Source organism: Rhamphochromis longiceps, linkage group LG7, assembly GCF_057381845.1.
Source record: "Rhamphochromis longiceps isolate RC_006_pf linkage group LG7, R_longiceps_female_GT1.1, whole genome shotgun sequence".
Lineage (NCBI taxonomy): Eukaryota > Metazoa > Chordata > Actinopteri > Cichliformes > Cichlidae > Rhamphochromis > Rhamphochromis longiceps.
In genome coordinates, this window is record NC_140563.1 from 60,943,676 (window position 1) to 60,965,810 (window position 22,135).

The 22,135-nt window shown below is 40.1% G+C and overlaps 1 protein-coding gene across 1 annotated transcript in view; it reads left to right on the plus strand.

Annotated features, from left to right (window-relative positions):
* nrn1la (neuritin 1-like a) overlaps positions 1-22,135 on the plus strand; it is a 101,686-nt gene that overhangs the window by 72,499 nt on the left and 7,052 nt on the right. The window contains exon 2 of the mRNA XM_085414685.1: positions 5,851-5,995. Coding sequence (XP_085270811.1) covers positions 5,851-5,995 — 145 coding nt within the window. The remainder of the gene's footprint in view (positions 1-5,850; positions 5,996-22,135) is intronic.

Genomic DNA, 22,135 nt, shown 5'->3' on the forward strand with positions numbered 1-22,135 from the left:
CAGATGGCAAAAGCAAGAATCTGCCAAAACATTTTATTGCACCTCCTCTTGTTTTCACCTTCTTCATCACTAGCGAGGAGACAGAAGGTGGAGGTAAGGAAACGCCATAAACCAAAATAATTCTGAAATCTTTGTGTAAATCAGGCATGTTTGTTTTCTGTTTCAACCCGTCACCTCTCAGCTGTGAGGTGAAGTGACGGGTGACTTAGTGTTTCCAGACACACGTCAGGTGTTCTATTGATTTCCTGTCTATCCTCCACCTGAAGCAATGAATCTGGGACGTACTTACCTGTGTAAAAAAATATCAAGAATGAAAGAGTTACTAGTGAGGAAAGATGTAGCAAGATAATCACACTCTACTGCAAATTAATAATGACTCTCATAAACTGTTCATATTTTTTTCAATTTAAATAAGATTCAAATTAAAAAATAACTAAAAATAAATAAGAGTTTAAAAAAAAATCCATTTACTTAAATTATTAGGATATGCCTTAAAATTAGTCAGTGGGTATTATTGAAGCCTGTGTTGCTTTGACAGAAGCCCTCAGCTCATCGTTTTTTGGGGGTTTGGTGTTTCTCTTCTTCCTCGTTATAATACTCCATAGATTCTCTGTGGTGTTCAGGCCATGCAAGGTGGCACTGTGGGAAGGCACTAAGTCCTGCTGGAGAGGGAAATTGGTGTCTCCATAAAGCTTGTCAGAAGGTGGAGGAATAAAGTGACCTCCTGGTAGATGCTGTGTTGACTTGGACTTGTTAAAACACAGTGGACCCGACCGCCTCCAACACCAGCAGGTGAAACGGCACCCCAAATCATCACAGACTGCAGAAGCTTCACACTGGACTTCAAACATCTTGGATACTGTGCAACTTCACTCTCACTCCACACTCTAGGACCTTGATGTTCAAATGAAATGCAAAGTTTACTTTGATCTAAAAAGAAGACTTTGGGCCACTCAGCAACACTGCAGCACTTTTCCTCCCTAGCCCGGGTATGATTCTTCTGACGTAGTCTCTGCTTCAGGACTGTCCTGATATTAGGAATGTAAAAGCTGCAGCTCGTTTCCTGAAGACATCTGTGCATGGTGATGTTTTCATGGCTGATGCACTGATACCCGCCTCAGTCCTTTCCTTGTGAAGCCTTCCCAAGTTCTTGAGTTGATTTTTCTTGACAGTCCTCTCAAGGCTGCACCTTTTCCTACCACAATTTTTCTTCCATCAACCTTCCAATAATATTTTTCAAAAGCCAGTTGAATAACGGCCTTTTCAGCCCTAATCGTCTGTGTTTGAAAGGGTCTTTATGTATCTTACAAAGATACCTCCCATGTGCCTCTTGGGTGAGGTGTTCGGGGCACGTCCAACCGGGGGGAGCTCTTGGAAGACCCAGGGCTTGCTGGAGAGATTGAATCTATCAGCTGGCTTTGGAGAGGTTCTGTGTCTTCCTGGATTAGCTGGAGGAGGCGGCTGGGGAGAGAAAGATCTCGGCATCTCTAAGAGACTGCTCCACAGACCTGGAAAAGCAGCAGAAAATGAATGGATGGATTTAATTTGATTCATTATTAATCTACCTGTTGTTTTCACATTAATACACGCTTTACAACACAGCTCAGGGTGACTGTGTATGCTTGTCCTCTGCTGTTCTTTTTAATAGGCTATATATTTGAGGATAAAGATCCGGTGTCTTCTAGTTTAGATTTAAACTGGAAAAAGGCAAAGCATTAATTTGATATAAAAACTGATGAGCAAATTTAGCAACATTTAACCAACAATTCTTAAATAATGGCATCAAAGTTTGACTATCCCTTACCACTTGCCTCTAGCTTGTGGGAGGCACATAATTGTAGTACTGGGGGAAAAATATTTTATGTAAACCCACAATCATTACATATTCCTTGGCAGTTTAATTGGGAAGACAAGTCATTATTATAAAAAACATATTTTCCAAAGAATAGGGTTTATATTTCTGGCTCAGGATGGTGAATCCTCGTTGTCTATCTTATAAAGAGCTGATTGGTTTGTTTTTGGGAATCAAGCTTGAAATGTTGAGATTAGAATTAAAAGTGACAAAAAGTTAAAAGCCTGTGATGGAATAATTCCTTCTTTTGCTTTCATGACACTTTACCAGTCCCTGAAGTCTTCTCAGGCCTCTGATTCATATTCATTTGCTGCTGCTTGAAAGATGAGAAAGAATCATTTGAATCAAACACTCATGCCTCTGCCCTGAAAAAGCTCTCGTTGTCTGAGGCGCGTACATGAAAGCTTGGTTCTCTGCCATTTCAGGCCTCAGTAAATACCAGCGCAAGACCAAAACACGCAACACTTTTTAAATTATTACTTCAAAATGCATCACCTAATTGTGCATCTGTGGAAGAACTTCCTCTTCTTTCCAAACTCAAGTGTGACAGATGAGATGCTGTAAACAGCTATGTGACTCGGGGCTCTCGGGAGTGGCATTTGCACTTTAGTGGCAGATTTTTTATGTCCTCAGAGAATTTTCATACACAAACAAACAAGAAGCAGATTTTTGAATGGCCTCTATATTTTTTTATTTTTCTCGATGTGTCATATAGGGATGAATCATCATGCTGAGAACAGTTAACCTCAAATCTGTAATATATTTAACAAATTTATGACTTGATTTGAAGTATTCACTTCAAACTATAACATCAGACAATGTCATTTAACTTGAATTCACCTGTAACCACTTTCTGACACCGGAAACTGCATTTTTAATATGAAGCGTTGTATTCCCCCTGTGTCAAGCATGCTCCCCCGATCTTTACCAGATACTTTGAAGTGACAGCAAACAGCTTGTCTTGCTTGTTGTGTCCCAACAATGCACGCTGTCAACTGATATGATGCTGCTTGAGCTGCTTGACACATGACAGATTTGTTGGTGTTGCTTCTGGTTGTATCCTTTTCTGAAAGGTATTTGTATTTCTGCAGTTAGCATATTTCTCATTCAAGCTGTAAATGCAAAGCTTCAAAATCAATTCTGATTTGAAGAACGAATGAAGTGACCTTATATGCGTAAAAGAGGACAATCAGAGAATATCTGCTATTCTGCAGCTTTCCCCCTCACTTTTATTATGTTTCAGCGTCATGGGGTTATTGCTTTTTTCCAACATGCAATATTTCTGTCATTTAAAAAAAAAAAAAAGTGTGATCCAGTTCCAAAATGCCTGACAGACGCGTTGCAGGGGTAGGCAACTCCAGGCCTCGAGTGTCGGTGTCCTGCAGGTTTTAGATCGCACCCTGGGTTAACACACCTGAATCAAATGATTAGTTCATTACCAGGCCTCTGGAGAACTTCAAGAAATGCTGAGAAGTCATTTAGCCCTTTAAATCAGCTGTGATGGATCATGGACACATCTAAAACCTCCAGGACAATGGCACTCGAGGCCTGGAGTTGCCTACCCCTGCGTTAGAGAGTAGCTGCTAGACATGGTGGAGCTTTAGCAGGTGATGCTACCACAGATTCTAACAGAAACACCTCTTCATATGGTTATTTTAAACAAGCAGCTGGTTGCTATCACCCACATAATCAGGTGACCCTATATAAGTTGTAAGTAGGTCATCTGAACTGGCTAAAAATGAAGTGAATATGTTAATCCCAAAAAATAAACTTTCTCGAATAGTGAGGAAGTGCAGTTTGAGGCCAGAGCCAAAAGAAGCGAGCCGGTCGCCACAAAACACAACGGAAAAAAACATGTTTACAGCCTGGTAAGAAAATTGGTTTAGGTTTCAGTAGCTGATTGCACGGGGAGTGAATTTTTATAAAACTTATGCATTATTAAGGGTGTGGGTGCTTTGAGTGACAGGTGGGTGCTCTCTTGTGTTCAGTGTTTGGTTGTGTTAAAGAAACTCTAAAGATGCTGCTGTTCATGTTCGGTTTTCCACTATAGTATGCAAAAGAATTCTCATAGGATACAGTGGGACAAAACATGAGACACCAGGTGACCTGAGGTTGAGCAGGCCCCAAATTACATGCCAGCAGCAACCCACAGATCAGCCCTCTTAATCCTAAACCACCTTGTAACTTTTTCTGCAGCTTTGCTCACAGATTGAACGGCCCTCCTCTTGGCCTCTCCTGTAAGTCCCAACCACGTGAGGACTTTGCAGAATGAATGTCCTGCAAAACCTCTGCATCCGACTTCAAGCTCATAGAGGATTCTGATCTGATCTCCAGCTTCTTTTTATTCTCTTAAGAGAACCCTAGGCTCTCTCTTTCACAGCATGTCTTCCTCGCCTTAACCCAACTGACTGCGGCAGATGGCCGCCCCTCACTGAGCCTGGTTCTTCTGGAGGTTTCTTCCTGTTAAAAGGGATTTTATCCTTACCACCGTTGCCAAAATGCTTGCTCATAGGGGTCATATGATAGTTGGGGTTTTCTCTGTTTTCTTTGTATTATTGTAGAGTTGTCATCTTACAATATAAAGCACCTTGAGGCAGCCATTGTTGTGATTTCATGCTATATAAATAAAACTGAATTTATCTGATTTATCTGCAATGACCCCTATACATTATATACATTCTTTCAAATGGCAGTTGATCAGGGTTAGTTGGGGCAGGTCTGTTCTACTAATTGATGCATGCACGTCTGTATGAGTTAGCATGCCCAATCAACGTGATATGACTGATCGTGAAACATGCAGGCTGTTTTCTTTTGCATTGTGCGCCTATTTGTAAATATGTTTCATGGATTTTGTGTCAAAATAGCCAGCTGATACAAATTCTGATCATATTGTGAAACTGGGATTGGGTGCCCTCTTTTAAAGCCTGTTGACTGTACAAACTTTCTTGAGAAGATTCTGGACGGGCATAGCTGTGAACAGCGACGTAAATAACTAACTGTGAATTTAACACTAGTTTGTTATGCTTTGTTTCTATAAAATGGTGATGAACAGGAAAATAAAAGTCAGAAGAACAACTGAAGGAATAATCAAGAATTTGTGTAAACTGAAATCTCATCTTGTTTGATTTCATTCTGCTTTTCAGTTTGACTTTGTTTGTTACCAAATTTCTCATTATGGGAAATAAAAAGCAGCTGCCACTGAAGCTACAGTAGCAGCTGCTGGTATATACAAATATAGGTGTTTACATAGAAATAATTATTTCTGCTTGTGGACTTAAAACAACTCACCTGATTGCATCTGTCTCACTTGCCAATACAGTAATTTTTTTTAATGGGCAGCTAACGAAACATGAAAAAGAGATGACATTTATTTTTTATCCCTCATAGTCGGCTCTAATTGGTTGGCTGCTCTCCAGAGCTGGAAATACAAATCAGTGGAAATAACACTAGCCTTCAAATTGCCGAACAAATTTGAGATATGGGTGATGATTCAGATGTCTGAAAGGAGACTACATCGATGGAATTTGAAGTGTTTCCTCTTTTTGAATGAAAATAGGCATCTTGTCTGGGAGCTTTCATTAGTCTGAGTATTGGCAGCATTTAAACATGATTTGTGTAGGTTGTTACTGAGAATAAAAACAACTCCGACTGGGCTTTTCTCTTCCATTTCCTGGTCACCGAGCCTTCATGTGTCTCATATTGTAAGCTATAAATCAGCAGTGGGCTTTAACTCAGAATGATTGAGGGGAGAAAAAGATCAAAGTTAGGCCTACCTGTAGGTTATACTCAACTCTTCAGTCCTATAACTTTAGCTCCACTGATATACTTTCTATTATTAGGTACAACAAAGTGTTACGTTTACCGCTAACTACTGCAGTCAGATTTCAGCTCAGATTAATCTGTTTTATATGAGTTATTTTTTTCAGTTAAATTTTACTCTGTACTTGTGGTTTTGCAAATAGTTACGTACTTTTTGTGTGTTTGTGTTTGTTTTCCAGTGCTGAGTCCGTGTTCTGCAGTCTCAGCCAGAAGGTGTCACTCCATCTACAAGGGTTTCGCTCAGTGTCTGATGGCTCTGGGCGACAGTTTGACGGACAGCGCCCGCAAGGAGGAGGACACGCACGAGATACACTCCATCTGCAGGTCATTCACTGCAGTCACAACAGTGCAGTTTCCCTCAGATCACTTTCAGTATTCAAACACTTGTTAGTGCGCATTTGGTTATTTAAGAGAGTGGGTTAAGAAATTAAAGGCAGAAGCTCTGTTGGGAAAGAATTACTGATTCTTGGAATTGGAAATAGCATGCAAAAAAGTTTAGATAAGAATTTTGCAATTCCACCTGAGTAGCCTGCTGTCTGAAATCGATAAGGCAGATAGAGGCCAAAGAATGGTGCAATCTGGTACCACAGACTGAAGTCTTGTCTCTCTAATTCCTCACTATGCTCGGTCTTGCCTTTTTACATGCAGTTATGAATAGATTTTTCTCAAATTATGCTGTGTGAACATTAATACATTTTTACCAGGATTAATAACTGCCTGTAAAGAGTTTACCCATCACTGTGAGGCAGAATAAGCCGTAATGCAGTTGTGCGCTTTACTTAGAAGGCGTTACATCCTTTAAATTGCACTCTTCAGTGTCTAGTGAAAACATAAATGAGAGTATTGCTGGGAATGTTCACTTCCTCCACAGTATATTTGATAAAAGTCACTAAACCTCCAGCAGTTATTTGTACAAAACATTTTGTTTGGGACAAATAAAAAAGAAAAAAAAAAAGTTAAATTTATTACAGTCAGAGATATTCAGACACACAGCTCACAGTGTGTGCGAAGGTAAATGAGGATACTATCTTAATTGTCTGCTAATGATTAGATGATTAGATGATTAGCATTATCTACACTGACATCATGTTTTAGTTAGCTGTTTTAGCTTTATCCCTCTCCAGCACATGTCAGTTCTCAGATAGAGCAGTTTTACTCTCCTTTTAGAAGAGTAGCTTAACTGGTTACCCGTCACTTCACGATGCTAATTATTACTTTTCCTTTTACTGCTAAAAGTCACCATTATTAACTTGATGTTCCACTGGTGGGTCTCTAGCTGGCACTTTGATACCAGTCTCTGTTTTTGTGTTGGTATTAAACTTCATATATGATTAACATACCAACATTTTGACCCAAAAGTAAACTTGGGCATTGAAAATAAAACTATTCTGAAAAAATGTTAGTTATATTATGCTGTTTGCGTACCATCACACAGAAGATGCTGGACCACAAAACACACATTAACTGTTTATATTTCATCTATTTATTCCTCCTCTTTTGCAAACGTAATATTCATTTGCCTTTGTGCTGCGTCTTTGACGAGTCAACATCACAGGACTGTGAATGTGCTCCCCAATAAAATAAAAATTGATTGAACAGAGTGGGTTATATGAGAGGAATATCGAAGCTCTTATTTAAAGAGACAGAAAGATCATGGTGATGGAGGTGAAATCAATTTCAACATGTTTATCTTGTTCACTGTTTTGTTTTATATGACAGTTAATTTGACACTGATGCTAAGCTGCAACTGTGAGCCTACAACGTTTTAAGCTATGAGTGAAAACAGGATGTTTAGCTCCAAGCCTGTTTGGTGAGTAGATACCACCACAGTTACTGGTTTACTGTCACAGAATCTTTAAGTCAAAGCAGGATGGAGGACTTAAATGCAGAAAAAACTAAGAAAGCTGTAACAGTTTCAACATCTTTATCGACAGCAATAGCAACAACGTTATTTAGAAGTTAGAAGTTAGTTCACAGGGACAACTGGAGTTGATCAACCCGTCCAAATTAAAGGGGTCCACTAGGAGGGTGGACCCCTCTTAATGCGGCCAAACCAGAGATAAATGTTCCTCAGGCAGAATGCAAAGCTGACTGAGTGCAACTGACTTTATCTTACTTTGAGGACAGGGTGAGTCCTTCGTGGAGGGAGGCGGCTGGTTTGTTGACTTGTAGGCAAGTGAGTTCCAGGAGGGCAGGCGACAAGAGTCAGTGATCTTGGTGAGAATGACCAGTTTCATGGGAGGAAGGTCCCTACACCGATCATAGGCTATGTCTACACTAATCCGGATAAATTTGAAAATGCCGTTTTCGTCTAAAAACGCTCCGCGTCCACACTATCGTTTTCAATCGTTTCCGAACAGCTGTTCATCCACACTGTCCATGTCCATGCGTGAAACGTAAGACGATTCGACCTGCTCATTTCTATCTGCTGTTTATTTACTTTCCAGCTCTTTGAAGTGTCGTGGCAAAAAGTTGAGGAAAAGCACCGAGTTTTTTAAATTGACTGACAATGAGGTGGAGTTGTTGCAAAAGCTCTTCTGGTGCTTGTGTTTCTATTATTGTTGGTTCATTAGCAACCCACAGTGCAAAGTGATAACTTACAAAGAGCTGAAGTGAAACAAGTATTACAAAACAGTCCACTGCAGACATTGGCTGTTCTTTTCATGCTGTTGATCTTTGATAGTTCTTCACTCTTCTCTCTATATGTGGTGAACTACACTATCATTGCCTTTTATATGGCAGACCACTTTTCAGCCAATCAGCAGTCAGCCTATGCATGGTGTTGTCCATGCCAAGCTATATGCTTGTTGTTTTTTTAGTTGGCTTAAATGCAGTCATTTTTACATAGGTTGCATTCCCATCCGTGCAGGCTCTTCATAGGCAAACGGACACAAATATGCTAAATCCCACATTACTGGTCAATCTATATTGCTAACATCAGAAGCTGTGGATGGCAACTGAAATAATAAGATCGCAGAAGCAAGTGGCAGATACGAGGTTTCACTGAAGGATAGCTAAGCTCTCCCTTAAAGTCTGACTCAGTTCCTCACTGTTTTATGAGGGGTTCAGAGTAGAAAAGAGCCAGCTGAGGTGGTTGAGATCACTCCCCTTTCACACCTCGTCGGTGAGGTCTTTTGGGCATGTCTGACTTTGGCAGACAGAAGACATCCTGGAGATATTGCGTCTCTTTGCTGGTCTTGGAATTTCGTGGTATACCATGAATAGAGCTGGAGGAGATGGCTGGGGAGAGGGAAATCTGTGAATCTCTGCTTAGTCTCTTACCCTATGACCCGGACCTGGAATAAGCAAGAAAAACTGGATGGGTGTTAATAATAAATTTGTATAGAAGTTCATGCCGGCTATACAAGTCCAAAGACAGATAAGTCAAAGATATACTGATTTAATCTTGTTTTTATTTCAGTTTGACTTTAAATATAAAGACTGCTGTCTCTGACCTTCTTACGGCGTGTCTTCACTCACTCTTTAACACTCCTTTTAGCCTCTCGTTGTTTCAGCTGGAGCCCTGAACATTTATCACTCCTCTTCTCTCCTCCTCTCTATTCTTTCTGTCTTCACTTCATTTCTCTATATCCTTTATCCATCCATTATTCTCTCCCTGCCCTTTGTCATCTCCGCTCACCGCTCTATTTATACATACCTCTCTAATCCATCTTTCACAGAAGACCTCTTGGGGAAGAAGATTTCTTAGGAGGGTCTTAGAATAGGACTACTGATCTGAGAGCAGTGTCTGTCAACTTAAATTTGTACAGATGCAAAAAAATTATAATGAATTTCCAGAGTCACCACATTTAAGTGTACAGAGATGCATCCCATCCAAGACCACTGAAGGAAGTCAGAGTGGGAGTTGCACAATTGTGCTAATTAAGCGGATATTTAATGAACTGTAATATGATATTTGACCAATGTTCCTCTTGATATATAGAATTTATCATGTGCATAAAGCATGCATGCTCCATACACATCACTACTTCTTCTCGAATTCATAGAAAGATGTTGCTCAGCTGACTCAGCTGACTCAGAAAAAACTAACTGTAGGGAGACTTTTTGTGCAAGACACATTTTCATCAAGATCTACAAACAGTGTTATTAAAGTCCTTGAAGAAAAGCTAAAGGCATTGTTCTGACTATCTTCTTCTGTGACAGTGTCTGTGTGTGAGCCTCTTGTTGCTGACTCATTTTTATTGTTGATAATTTTGCTCTAGCATCCAGACTGAAATGGAAATATCTTAATAACTGTTGGGTCAAATGTAGAGGATGAATCCCTTTGTTGCTGGTGTTCGCCAAGCTTTCCTGCAGCACACCAATGAGGGTCACCATCTTGGTCTTTAGTCAAACTTCAGCTATTTGTTGGAACAGTCCGGGCAGCCTAGAGGATCTGAATTATGTTGTTTTTCTGGTGCTAACACGACACTGACGTTTCCTGCACAGCGAAAGGCCATTTCCCACATTTCTGCATCCATTCTTGTCAACAGCTGCTGATGAACACAACAGCTGACTTGCAACTATGCAAACTGCAGTCATGCAGCATTTGTGCATGAGCATGATTCACAAACGTGCACTAAAAAACATCAAGGTGGAAAATGAGTAGTTGCTTTGTTTGGTTGGACAATTACAACATGTCACAAAAAGGGTCACAAAAATTCCCATTTTTGCGAACAGCTGCAAACCCTTGTGAAGATGAGTGGACGCTAAAATTTAAATTACTTTTAGCAAGCCATTCTTCTCCTATTTAGCTTTTACTAGAAAAACCTATCCTGGTTTTCATCACGCCTGCTGTGCTTATTTGCTTCACTCATGTACAAAAACACTAACATTACTTTTTTTTTTATGTTTATGATATCACTGTATATAGTGAGATGGTAAAGACAGCTGTTCATAAACACCAAACAAACAATAAAAAACCTTACTTCTTCTTTGCAAGCCGTAAATTCATTATATAAGACAAAGTCATTAATTACAAACACTCTTAGGGTCATTGTTTGACCAACACTTCTTTACAGATTTGCATGGCACTGTTACCTGTTTAGGAGAAGACTGAAGTGAGTCTTTTATGCCCTCATTGCCAGGGATGTGGTGACGCCACAAATGTTGTGCGACAGAACCAGTATAGTGACATAAACTGGCTCAGAGCCACAAAAGGCTGATTTCAGCCTTCTGTTCATTGTGTTATGCTGAAGTATATTCATGGAAAGTAGAAAACTAGAAAAATGTGAACATGCAACAGGGATAGCAATCAATAACACTCAAGAAGAAAGTCCACTCAAGAACTTGGAAGAGCTTCACAAGAAGTGGACTGAGGCAGATATCAGAGCATCAAGAGGCACCATGCACATACATTTTCAGGCAAGGAGCTATAGCGGATGATCTGATATCCTCGTGTTGGTGTTGTTCCCAGACCATCATGAAAATGTTGTTCCAGGTTCAACATTGCAAGTGACCAATCACATTGTTGTGACGTTATTCTTTTGCGCGCCAAGCCATTCGTGCATTTATGAAATTCCAATGTTGCAAGGACAATATCAATTCTGCTTACTGTTTATTAAAGGGTTATGGTTAGGGTTAGGGTCAGGGTCCGTTTATCGGCGGACAGAGGCGGTTTCTTGCAGCTTAAGTACAGTTTTTTGTTTTACGCCAGTTTTTCCCGAAGTCGCAAAAGTATGACATCACAACATTCTGATTGGTCACTTGCAACGTTGATCCTAGAACAACATTTAGTATGATGATCTGGGAACAACACCAACACGAGGATATCAGATCAACCGAGCTATAGCTGTCACATTCCTGATATCAAACCAGTCCTGAACCAAGGGCAACAACAGAAGCAGCTCACCTGGGCTGAGGAGAAAAAGACTTGCACTGTTGCTCAGTGGTCCAAAGTCTTTTTTTGAGATGACATCAACATCCTAAAGTCTGGAGAAAAAGTGTAGAGGTGCAGAATTTAAGGTGCTGGAAGTTAAGTGTGACGTTTCTGCAGTCTGATGATTTGGGGGGTCCCACGTTATCTCCGGTGTGGGACGGAGAGATTTCGCAGGTCTTTCCTCCCCACTGCTGTCAGACTCCACAACAAAGACTTTAACTGAACAAACACACACATCCACACATGTGCAATAACACTAAGTGCAATAATCCTTTCTGGCATCGTTGTATTTTTACTCAGTTGTATATAGCATTCGTATTCTATTTTTATCTTATTGTATATTTTTATTCTATTTTATTCTACTGTATATAGTATATTATTTTATTCTATTCTGTACAGCTGTGTACTGTATTTATTCTTATTGTATTCTAATTTTTGCGTCATAACTTTTGCACTGTCCACTTCCTGCTGTGACAAAACAAATTTCCCACGTGTGGGACTAATAAAGGTTATCTTATCTTATCTTATCTTATCTTATCCTGGTGTTGGTGGTGGTTGGTCCACTGTGATTCATCAAGTCCAAAGTCAGTGCAGCATCCACCAGGAGATTTCAGAGCATGTCACGCTTCCACCTTCGTGCAAACTTTATGGATAACACCAATTTACTTTTCCTGTAGGAGTTAAAACCTGCCCACAGCGCCAAAGCTGCTACCACATGGTTTCCTGATGTGTTTTTACTGTGCTTGCTTGACCAGCCAATTTACCTGACCTGAACCTGACATAAAATGTATGGAATATTGTTAAGACGACTTCCACTTCCATGCTGCACTGCTCTGATGTAGCAATTCATGGTTAAGCAGCCCAGCCAAGGACTGCGTGTATAAATGAGTACACCTTCCCAGAGGGGGGTTTTTATCTATTCTAAATATTCCAATAACAGATACTTTTTTCATAAGCCATAAACTATAATCATCAAAAATACAAGAAAAAAGGCTCAAAATTTCAGTTTACTCTAATATAGAATAAATCAAAGTTAACCTTTTTAATTAAATTTAAAAAATATTTTGTTGCTAATGCACAACCAAGTCCTGCAGTGGTGCTTCTGAGTAAAAAAAAACTCATAAAATATGTATGTGGGGTAATCAGCTTGTTAGTTTTTAACTGTTGCAAATCTGCAAAGCCTGCCTTGAGAGGGTTAAAGGAACGTAACAGTAAAATGGAAAGTGCACAATTTCTTGCAATTGTTTCTGGGGGACGCACAGTAGGACACAGGCAGGTTTTTTACAACTCCACACAGCTGGCCAATAAAAGCATGAAGTGGGTGAGAGTGTCAGATTGTCGGTTTTTGAAAAGTTGAAGAAATGTTCGGCTGCAGACCTCAACTCTGTCATCAGAAGGTGGTGGAGAAAAAAGGTTTCTGATCAGCAGTTCTGATTAGGCATTGTGGCACCTTAAGTACAGCTTCACAGAACATCCAGCTTTACACTCTTAACTTTCTGCTTTTTTTTTTTGGTTCACCTTGTACCTTTTTCCCATTTCTTCCCTTCCTTACTTTAACCTGCCCGTTCTTGCTCTTCTTCTCATGTTTAGGTGTTTTAATGATAATCCATTCTTACTTTTATGAATTTGAAAGAGAGAGTTTGGTTTAACAGTAACGTCTGATTTAAATCGGGGTAAGGGGGATTATTCAAGAGAAATAATCATTTGTGCATGTGTGTGTGTGTGTGTGTGTGTGTGTGTGTGTGTGTGTGTGTGTGTGTGTGTGTGTGTGTGTGCGCGCGTGCGTCACCACAGCCCTGCAGCCCACCCCTGATACCACTACACTGTTGTTAAGTCTCTTCTATTCCTTAAGGTACCAATTAAACTACTAATCCTGCAACCCAGCCACCTTAGTGCGACTGTTGCCTAATGCAGGCACACAAGAGCTCATGCAAACACAAAATCCTCTTGTCCACATACACACTTCCCCCCCTCTCTGTGTCCTCACCTCACTTCTTTGTTCTCTCTCTTTCTACTTCTCTCACCTCCCCTCTTTCTTCCTCCCCTTTTTCCCTCTCGTTCCCCTCCTCCTTCTTGCCTTCTCTCACCACCTTCCACCTACTTCTCTGTTCTGTTTTTCCCCTCTTACGTTTTCCCTCCTTCTCCGCACTCAGGAACATGGCTTTAGCGCTTCAATCAGAGCCACCTAATGAGGAGATTGTGCCCCTCTGAAGATCCACAATCACGTGCCCATTCAACAGTGCACACGTTTTCAAAAATGCACACCGTCACAGCGCGCACACACATGTATGCTACAGTGCAGTCTGAAAGAGGGGATATGATTTGCATCTAGGCCAAGGCTGCTCCATTGTCAGGGTTCTCCCAGGAGTACAGTACTGCTTTTATTCCTCATATTCACAATAGGCATTTTGCACTCGCAATCATTCAGTGCGGATTGAGAGAAGGCGAGGTGAAAAGGAAATGTTTGGGGGTAAACATACTGAGAATTTATTCTCAATAGAATTAAAATGTAACCTTTTGCTAAAGCTTTGAAGGGAACACATGAACAATGGGTATCGCTTTACTTTGTATCTCCTATTCCTTTTTACTACTTACTTTGTCAGTGGTTAAAGAATATAATTTCTATTGCAATTTCAAATTGTAAATTTTACATATATCTGATACACATGCCAATTTTTACACCTATTTTGAGGGAGAGTATCAACATCTGTAGCATCAGGCTTCATAGCGGAGTATACAAAATATGTCAGACGTTAAGTTTCATTTTGAAAGAATAAGACTGAAAGACTGTGAGAATCGCTCCATCCATCCACCCATTCATCCATCCATCCAGTCACAGAGCGAGAGGCAGAGTACACCCTGGACTGGGTGCCAGTCTGTCATCCATTCACTCTCAGTGCTAACCTCTGCACCAATGTGCTGCCCAAGTTATGTGAGAATGTGTGATTTAAACTGGTCTTTAACCCTTTTTCTTCTTTTTTTAAAATTAAGTAAACTTTTCCTGAAAATTGATTTTGCGATTGGAGGCTGTATCGTAGAATATTACCAATTGAAATTTTATTAATGGCTTGACCAAGTGTGAATCATGGCATTGTGAACTCGTGAATTTGTGGGTTTTAGCAAACGTAGACCTTGAGCCCAGGCCAGCTCTAGTATTTTTGGACTAAATGTGTTTTCATTTGAGTAACTTAAGGCTGAATAGATCAAGGCTTCATTTATTCCCCTTGCAGAATGTTATCCTTGGAGAAAGTACAGTTGTAAAGGTAATTGAAGTACTTCAAAAAATGGAAAAATCTGTCTTTTGAGAGATGTTGAGAGGTGCTTCAGTTATTCTTCATCTCTGCTATGGCCTTGTCTACAAAGGTTAGGTATGAATCCATCCATGGGAGCTAAAAAGGATATGTCTTTTTCTTTTGTCTTCATGTCTATGTAGTTTTTGCTGAAGTCTGAAAGTTCAAAAAAATACAAGATTTGCATCTAGGAAAGTTTAAGCCTTTGACAAATTACTAATAAAGACTAAAAGCTTAGAAGCAATCACTTTTTAAAAAAACAAAGAACAGCATACCAGGTGTGCCTGTTGGGAAATCAAAAAGCTACAATTTGCTTTGTGCACACACTAAATAAGTAATAATTGTTTTTGTTGACATGGAATGGTTTGCAAATTCTGAATCTCCAAACTCTTTGCTTTTAAATATGAAGCTGAAATTTGGTTTTAAAGACCAAATGTGTTTCTTGTACAACCTCCATTTTTCATCCCCTTAGATCTGAACATTGACTCTCAACATTAAAACTGTATGCGCTCTCACATAATGTACATATTCCACTATTACAAAGTAAAATTCATTTATTAAGTATACATGTAAAATATACAGTACTGTGCAAAAGTTTTGAGCCACCTCTCCAAGGAGCCAGACTTTCTTGCAGGATCTTGGGCACTAGTTCTTGATGATTCCCAAACAGCTGTTAGCTAAGAAACATATCTCGGCATGGTGTGCACTATGTCCTTAAAAAAAGAGGAATTGCGGCAAGTGGACAAAAAGAAGAAGTGTCAGGCCTAAAAAGCTGATTACAGCAAATGAACAGTATCTGAAAGTCATGTCCTTAAGAAATAGGAAGAAATCTAGCAAAGACCTGACACGAGACCTGAGAGATGATCTGGTCCTTCAGTTGATCCATCTACCTTTTTCTGAAGCTTCAACAGAAATGATGAAGACTACTTAAAGAAATTACTAGAAAGCTTGGTGAAGATAGTTCAGGCTGTGTTGAAGAAAAAAGGTGATCACGCCAAATACGCATTTTATATAAAGTCTGTTTTTACCTGTGCTGCATTTCCATGTACAGTGGTGGAAAAAAACGTTTGCCCCCTTCTAGATTTCCAATTTTTTTGTATGTTTGTCACACTTTAATGTTTCAGATAATCAAATAAATGTAAAATATTTAACAAAGATGTGCAGTTTCTAAATGACGGTGTTTATGATTAAGAAGAAAAAAACAGATCTACATGGCCCTGTGTGAAAAAGTGATTGTCCCCTAAACCTAATAACTGGTTGGGACACCCATAGTAACAAAACCTGCAATCAAGCATTTGTGATAACTGGCAATGAATCTTTCACAGCACTGTGGAGGAATTTTGGCCCACTCATCTTCGCAGAATTGTTTTAATTCAGCCACATTGGAGGGTTTCCCATGATAAACCGCCTTTTTAAGGTCATGCCACAGCATCTCAATCAGATTCAGGTCAGGACTTTGACTAGGCCACTCCAAAGCCTTCATTTTGTTTTTCTTAAGCCATTTAGAGGTGGACTTGGAGTGTTTTGGATCACTGACCTCTTCCAAGACCCAAGTGCGCTTCAGGTTGAGGTCACACAGATGGCCAGATATTCTCTTTCAGGATGTTTTGGCAGACAACAGAATTCATGGTTCAGTTTACCACGGTAAGTCTTCCAGGTCCTGAGGCAGCAAAACAGCTCCAGACCATCACACTACCACCACCCTGTTTTACTGGTGGTATGATGTTCCTTTTCAGAAATGCTGTTACTTTTACACTAGATGCAATGGGACACACAACTTCCAAAAAGTTTAAGTTTTTTCTCATCAGTCCACAAATTTTCCTAAATGTCTTAGGGATCTTCAAAATGTTTTCTGGCTAAACTGAGACGAGCCTTTTTGTTCCTTTTGCTCAGCAGTGGTTTTCATCTTGGAACCCCGCCATGCAGACCATGTTTGCCCAGTTAATGTGGAGTCGTGAACGCTGACCTTAACTGAGGCAAGTGAGGCCTGCAGTTCTTTGGATGTTGTTCTGGGTTCTTTTGTGACCTCTTGAATGAGTCGATCTCGCACTCTTGGGGTAATTTTGGTCAGCCGGCCGCTCCTGGGAAGGTTCACCACTGTTTCATGTTTTCGCCATTTGTGGATAATGGCTCACACTGTGGTACGCTGGAGATCTACAGCTTTAGAAATGGCTTTAGAACCTTTTCCAGACTGAGCAATCTCAATTACTGATAAAGTGTGAGAAAAATACAAAAAAATAAGAAATCTGGAAGCAGTCAAACACTTTTTAACACCACTGAATGTCTAAAAGATAACATATAGGCAGTGATTAAAACCTTAAGAGTATCTTAAGAGAAGATGAATGACAGGATGCACTTTTAGAATAAAGCTTAGAGAACTCCTGGTTCTCCTCTTTTAGCTGAAGTATTTGTGAAGTGTGAAAAAACAGCAAGGTAAAATCCAACATTTGTTTCCTTGGTTACGGTTACACAAACAAAAGCTGGAGTCTACCGATCCCTAAAACGGGTGTTATCAGAAAACCCTCTCCTCTTTCACTGCAGCCTTGCTATTTGCTTTTATATTTCTATTCTCTACAGATTTAGATAAGGCCATTCATGCTTTCATTGCATCTCATCGCAGTGCTCTCTATTCCTATTCCTACCTTAGTTTAAAGTCACTTTCAGCTCTACAGCTCATTTGGGATGCAGCAGTTAGGATTGAAACTGCTGCCAAACAAAGAGGCCATAATATTCCCGAGTTCAGCATCTCTTACTGGTTATCTTAGAGATTTAGAAGTCATTTAAAGTGACAAGAAGGGAGGCTTTTGTGCTTTACTTTTTCATTTTCCCATAAAAAGCTGCCAAATATTAAACAGTACCACCACAGATGCATAAAAATCCTCTGCTGCTCACGAGTTCAACATGTTAGGCAACAGAACATGTATAAAAATAGTCATTTCATGTTTAAACCTTTACATGAATACTGCAGATGCAAAATATAGACCAACTCTTGTGCAAAGGGAAAAAAGGATTTCTTTTTCTTTTCAGCAAGGCAAAGGAAGCCTTCATGAAGCGCGTCAACCTGGTTACACTAATGGAGGCCGGTGAAGGTGAAGTCTGATGGTTTTAATATGAAACATTTTTTGCAGTCTTCCTCAAAAGTAGCTGACTTGTTTTCATTCATTTGCTTCTTTTTAAATATCTCAACTTAGTGAAGCCGAGAGGCTCCAACAGTAATTTTTATTTATTATTATCATTATTATTTCATTTTTACCTTTAAAACCACAGCTTTAGACCCAGTAATCACTCTGCTTTCTCCAGTGTCTGCAGGATGCTACCAAATGATGTAGACAAAATCGTTTTTACATATGTTTTTACATTACAAATCGATGGGCTGTGTGTCTGTGATCCAGTTCATGATAGTCTCAAATGCTTGAAAAGAAAGCAACTGAATTTCTTTTTTGTTCATGAAGATGTTTCAACACTCATCCAAGAGGCTTCTTCAGTGTAAAACAACTGGTGGAGAGTCCCATGTGTTTAACCCCTTGTTAACCACCACTTATCCCATCTGCCACAGAGTGGGACGCTATAACGTTATAGAATAGAATAGAATTAGAATAGAATTAAACTTTATTGTCATTGCACATGTCACAAGTACAAGGCAACGAAATGCAGTTAGCATCCATCCAGAAGTGCTTTAGCCATGATATAGATATATATTGGCAATAATATAGAAATATAGATATATTACAGAAATGGGTCTGTTATAGGTATGAGGGTACAAAATATGAGTCTATTATGGGTATGTTACAATGTATACGGTATGAAGGTATGTTATGAATCTGCTATAACTATAAGTATGTACAGGCTGGAGTGGGTGTACAAGCTATGTACAGGCTATGAACAGGATATAAATATGAAAACTATACAGAAATGTGAAATTTAAAAAAAGCTATGCAGAAATATGTCTGTGAAGGTTCTCAGTCATCAAGGTCAGCGTAGTCTAAGGAGCTTGCAAAGAAAAGCGTCTGGACTTCTTTAAGTTGCTTGAAGACGTTTCACCTCTCACCCGAGAAGCTTCTTCAGTTCTAAGGTCAAATGGTGGAGAGTCCCAAAAGGACCCCCTGATGATCCTCTGCCTAATCATATGAGCCAAGGTGTGAAAGCGGGTGTGGGTCACAATCAGCCAGGGTTTCGGTTGAGCTCATTGTGAAACCTGGCCCCACCCTATCATGTGATTTCCTGAGGTCAGATGGCCCAGGATGTGAGTGGACGTTAAGGCGTCTGGGGAGGGATCTCAAAACTGGATTATAGATGGCAGAGAGTTGGTGTTGTAAGCCACCGCCTCTGTTCAAAGATGGTCGCTCACAGTGGACATAAATGGCTTCTTTCACTCCTCTTTCCTCTTTCTGTCCTCTCTGTCCAAAATGTGAACATTGGCATCCTCGAAAGAGTGTCCTTTGTCCTTTAGATGCAGATGGACTGCTGAGTCTTGTCCTGTGGAGGTGGCTCTTCTATGTTGTGCCATGCGCTTGTGAAGTGGCTGTTTGGTCTCTCCAATGTCGAGGTCTGGGCATTCCTCGCTGCACTGTACAGCATACACCACATTGTTAAGTTTGTGTTTAGGAGTTTTGTCTTTTGGGTGAACCAATTTTTGTCTGAGTGTGTTGCTGGGTCTGAAGTACACTGGGATGTTGTGCTTGGAGAAAACTCTCCTGAGTTTCTCTGATACACCGGCTACATAGGGGATGACAATGTTGTTGCGTCTGTCCTTCTTATCCTCCCTTGCTGGTGTCTGGTCTTCTTTTCTGTGCTTCTTTGCTGACTTTATAAATGCCCAGTTAGGATAGCCGCATGTTTTAAGTGCTTCCTTTACATGTGTGTGTTCCTTCTTTTTCCCTTCAGGCTTAGAGGGAACATGTTCTGCCCGGTGGTGTAGGGTCCTAATTACTCCAAGTTTGTGTGATGGGAGTCAAAGAGGAGGTACTGGTCCGTGTGTGTGAGCTTCCGGTAAACTTCAATGTTGATCGACTACAAGAAGACAGCTCCTTGGAGGACAGGACCAACTTCACACCCAATCAGATTTGCACACTGTTAGACCTCTGCCTCACCACTACATATTTCAAGTACAACGAAGGCTTTTACAGACAAAAACATGGCTGTGCCATGGGCTCCCCCGTGTCACCTATTGTAGCCAACCTTTACATGGAGGAAGTGGAAAGAAAGGCTCTTGGCTTTTTCAAAGGAAGAGTACCCAGCCACTGGTACAGATATGTGGACGACACCTGGGTCAAAATCAAAACACAAGAAGTGGAATCCTTCACTGCGCACATTAACACTGTGGATAAAAACATCAAGTTCACCAGGGAAGACACAAAGGACAACTGTTTGCCTTTCCTGGACTGCGCCATGCACATTGAAGAGAATGGCAACCTCAACATCGAAGTTTACCGGAAGCCCACACACACACGGCCCAGTACCTCCTCTTTGACTCCCACCACCCTCTGGAACACAAACTTGGAATAATTAGGACCCTCCACCACCGGGCAGAGCTTGTTCCCTCTAAGCCTGAAGGGTTAGGACAAGAAGGAATATAAAGTCAGCAAAGATGCACAGAAAAGAAGATCAGACACCAGCTATGAAAAGTTTTTCCACTGACATCATCAGATGCTGTGTTTCCTCTCTTAATATGTTCAGACAGGCCTTTACTGCAGACACTTTCAGTTCCTGCTTGTTTGTGGGTCTCTGCACATTTAGTTTTTTTATTTAATGTCTGAAAGCGATGCTCTGTTGGGTTTGAGATCAGGTGACTTACTTGGACAATGAAGAACAACCCACTTTTTTGCATTGAGATAGTTTTGGGTTGCTTCGGCTGCATGTTTTGAGTTATTGTCCATTTGCACTGGGAAGCGCTCTGCAATCAGTTTAGCAGCATTTGTCACAGTCTGAGCAAAGAGTACTGCCCTGTATACTTCCTGCTACTTCTATCAGTACTCACATCATCAGTGACCACTAGTGACCGGTTTCACTTGCAGCCATACATGCCCATGCCATAACATCAATGTTATCTGCTTCACATCATGAGCTGCTTCTCTTTTTCCATACTTTTCTCCTTGTACAAGTTATTTTCAATATTTTGTGACCAGGTCTAATCTGGACTTTTAAGTGTAAACATAGTTTTGCACCGTCCAATAAAGACTGTATATTCATTCATTAAAACATTTCTTGGTTGTAGATGTTTAAAGTGATAGATATACCTGAACAAGAGTGTTCTTGACTTGATGAGATGTTGTGAAGTTGCTTTTCTTATCCTTAGAAATAGTTTGTTTCATTTGTCATGAAATAAAGAAAGAACGGGTCTCAACTGGCTATTTTCAACTATTTTGGGTTTTTTTAAAAATGTAATGAAATCTATATGTAGTCCCCCTCTGAAATTAGGAGGCTACATATAAAATGGCTTTAATTCCTAAACAGTTAAAGCAACTTTTTTGCAAAACCTACTGAATGAAAACTGAAAGTCTTCACTTCAATCACAAATTGACTCTTTCACTTACAACTCAACCCTACAGGTGAACAGAGGAAAACTCCAAAAGCTGTAAGTGTAAACTGATTTAATGACTGAAAGATTAACTTGAGCAGTGTCAGCTATAGTCATTTAATTTTTTCATTTTTTATAATTATCAATGTAACAGCTGTAAAACCATCATGTAGTCTTAAAGTTGGAACTCCACATGATTCTATGTAGGTTACTAACCTCGAGAGTATCAAACGGTGCTCTAATTCTTCTCAGATTTACTACATTTAGGGTACAAACTGTCTCTCCGGGCTACTTTTTGAACCTTTTTGTTGCTTGTGTTCTCTAATATCTCAGTCTCTCCTGTTCTCCTCCCTAGCACTGTTTTGCCTCCCCAAATCTCCTGAACTAACACTGTTTTGACGAAAGTGTTACATACAGCTTCCTCGCATGTCAGTAATTGTTACCAGTGACAGAGAGCCACGAAACTTAGTGAACACCCAGATGGTCAAAATAGAAAAGAGAAAGCAACAAAAAAAAACAACTCAGAATTGGTGTTTGGAGATTTTTGGATGTCAGCAGCAGCAGCATGCTAACAGCAGAACAGACGTACTCTCAGGAGGTTTTATTATTGTGAAAGCAGCTGCTTGTCTGTCAGTGTCCTCGCTGCGTTTGTGCTGTCTCTGCACCACCTGTGACTGTGTGCAGAGACCCGTACTCTTACGTTCACAAAACACTGAAGGAAAGATACACAAACTCACACCCGAATCAAAAAAAAGAAGAAAAAAAGCTGCACTCCTGCG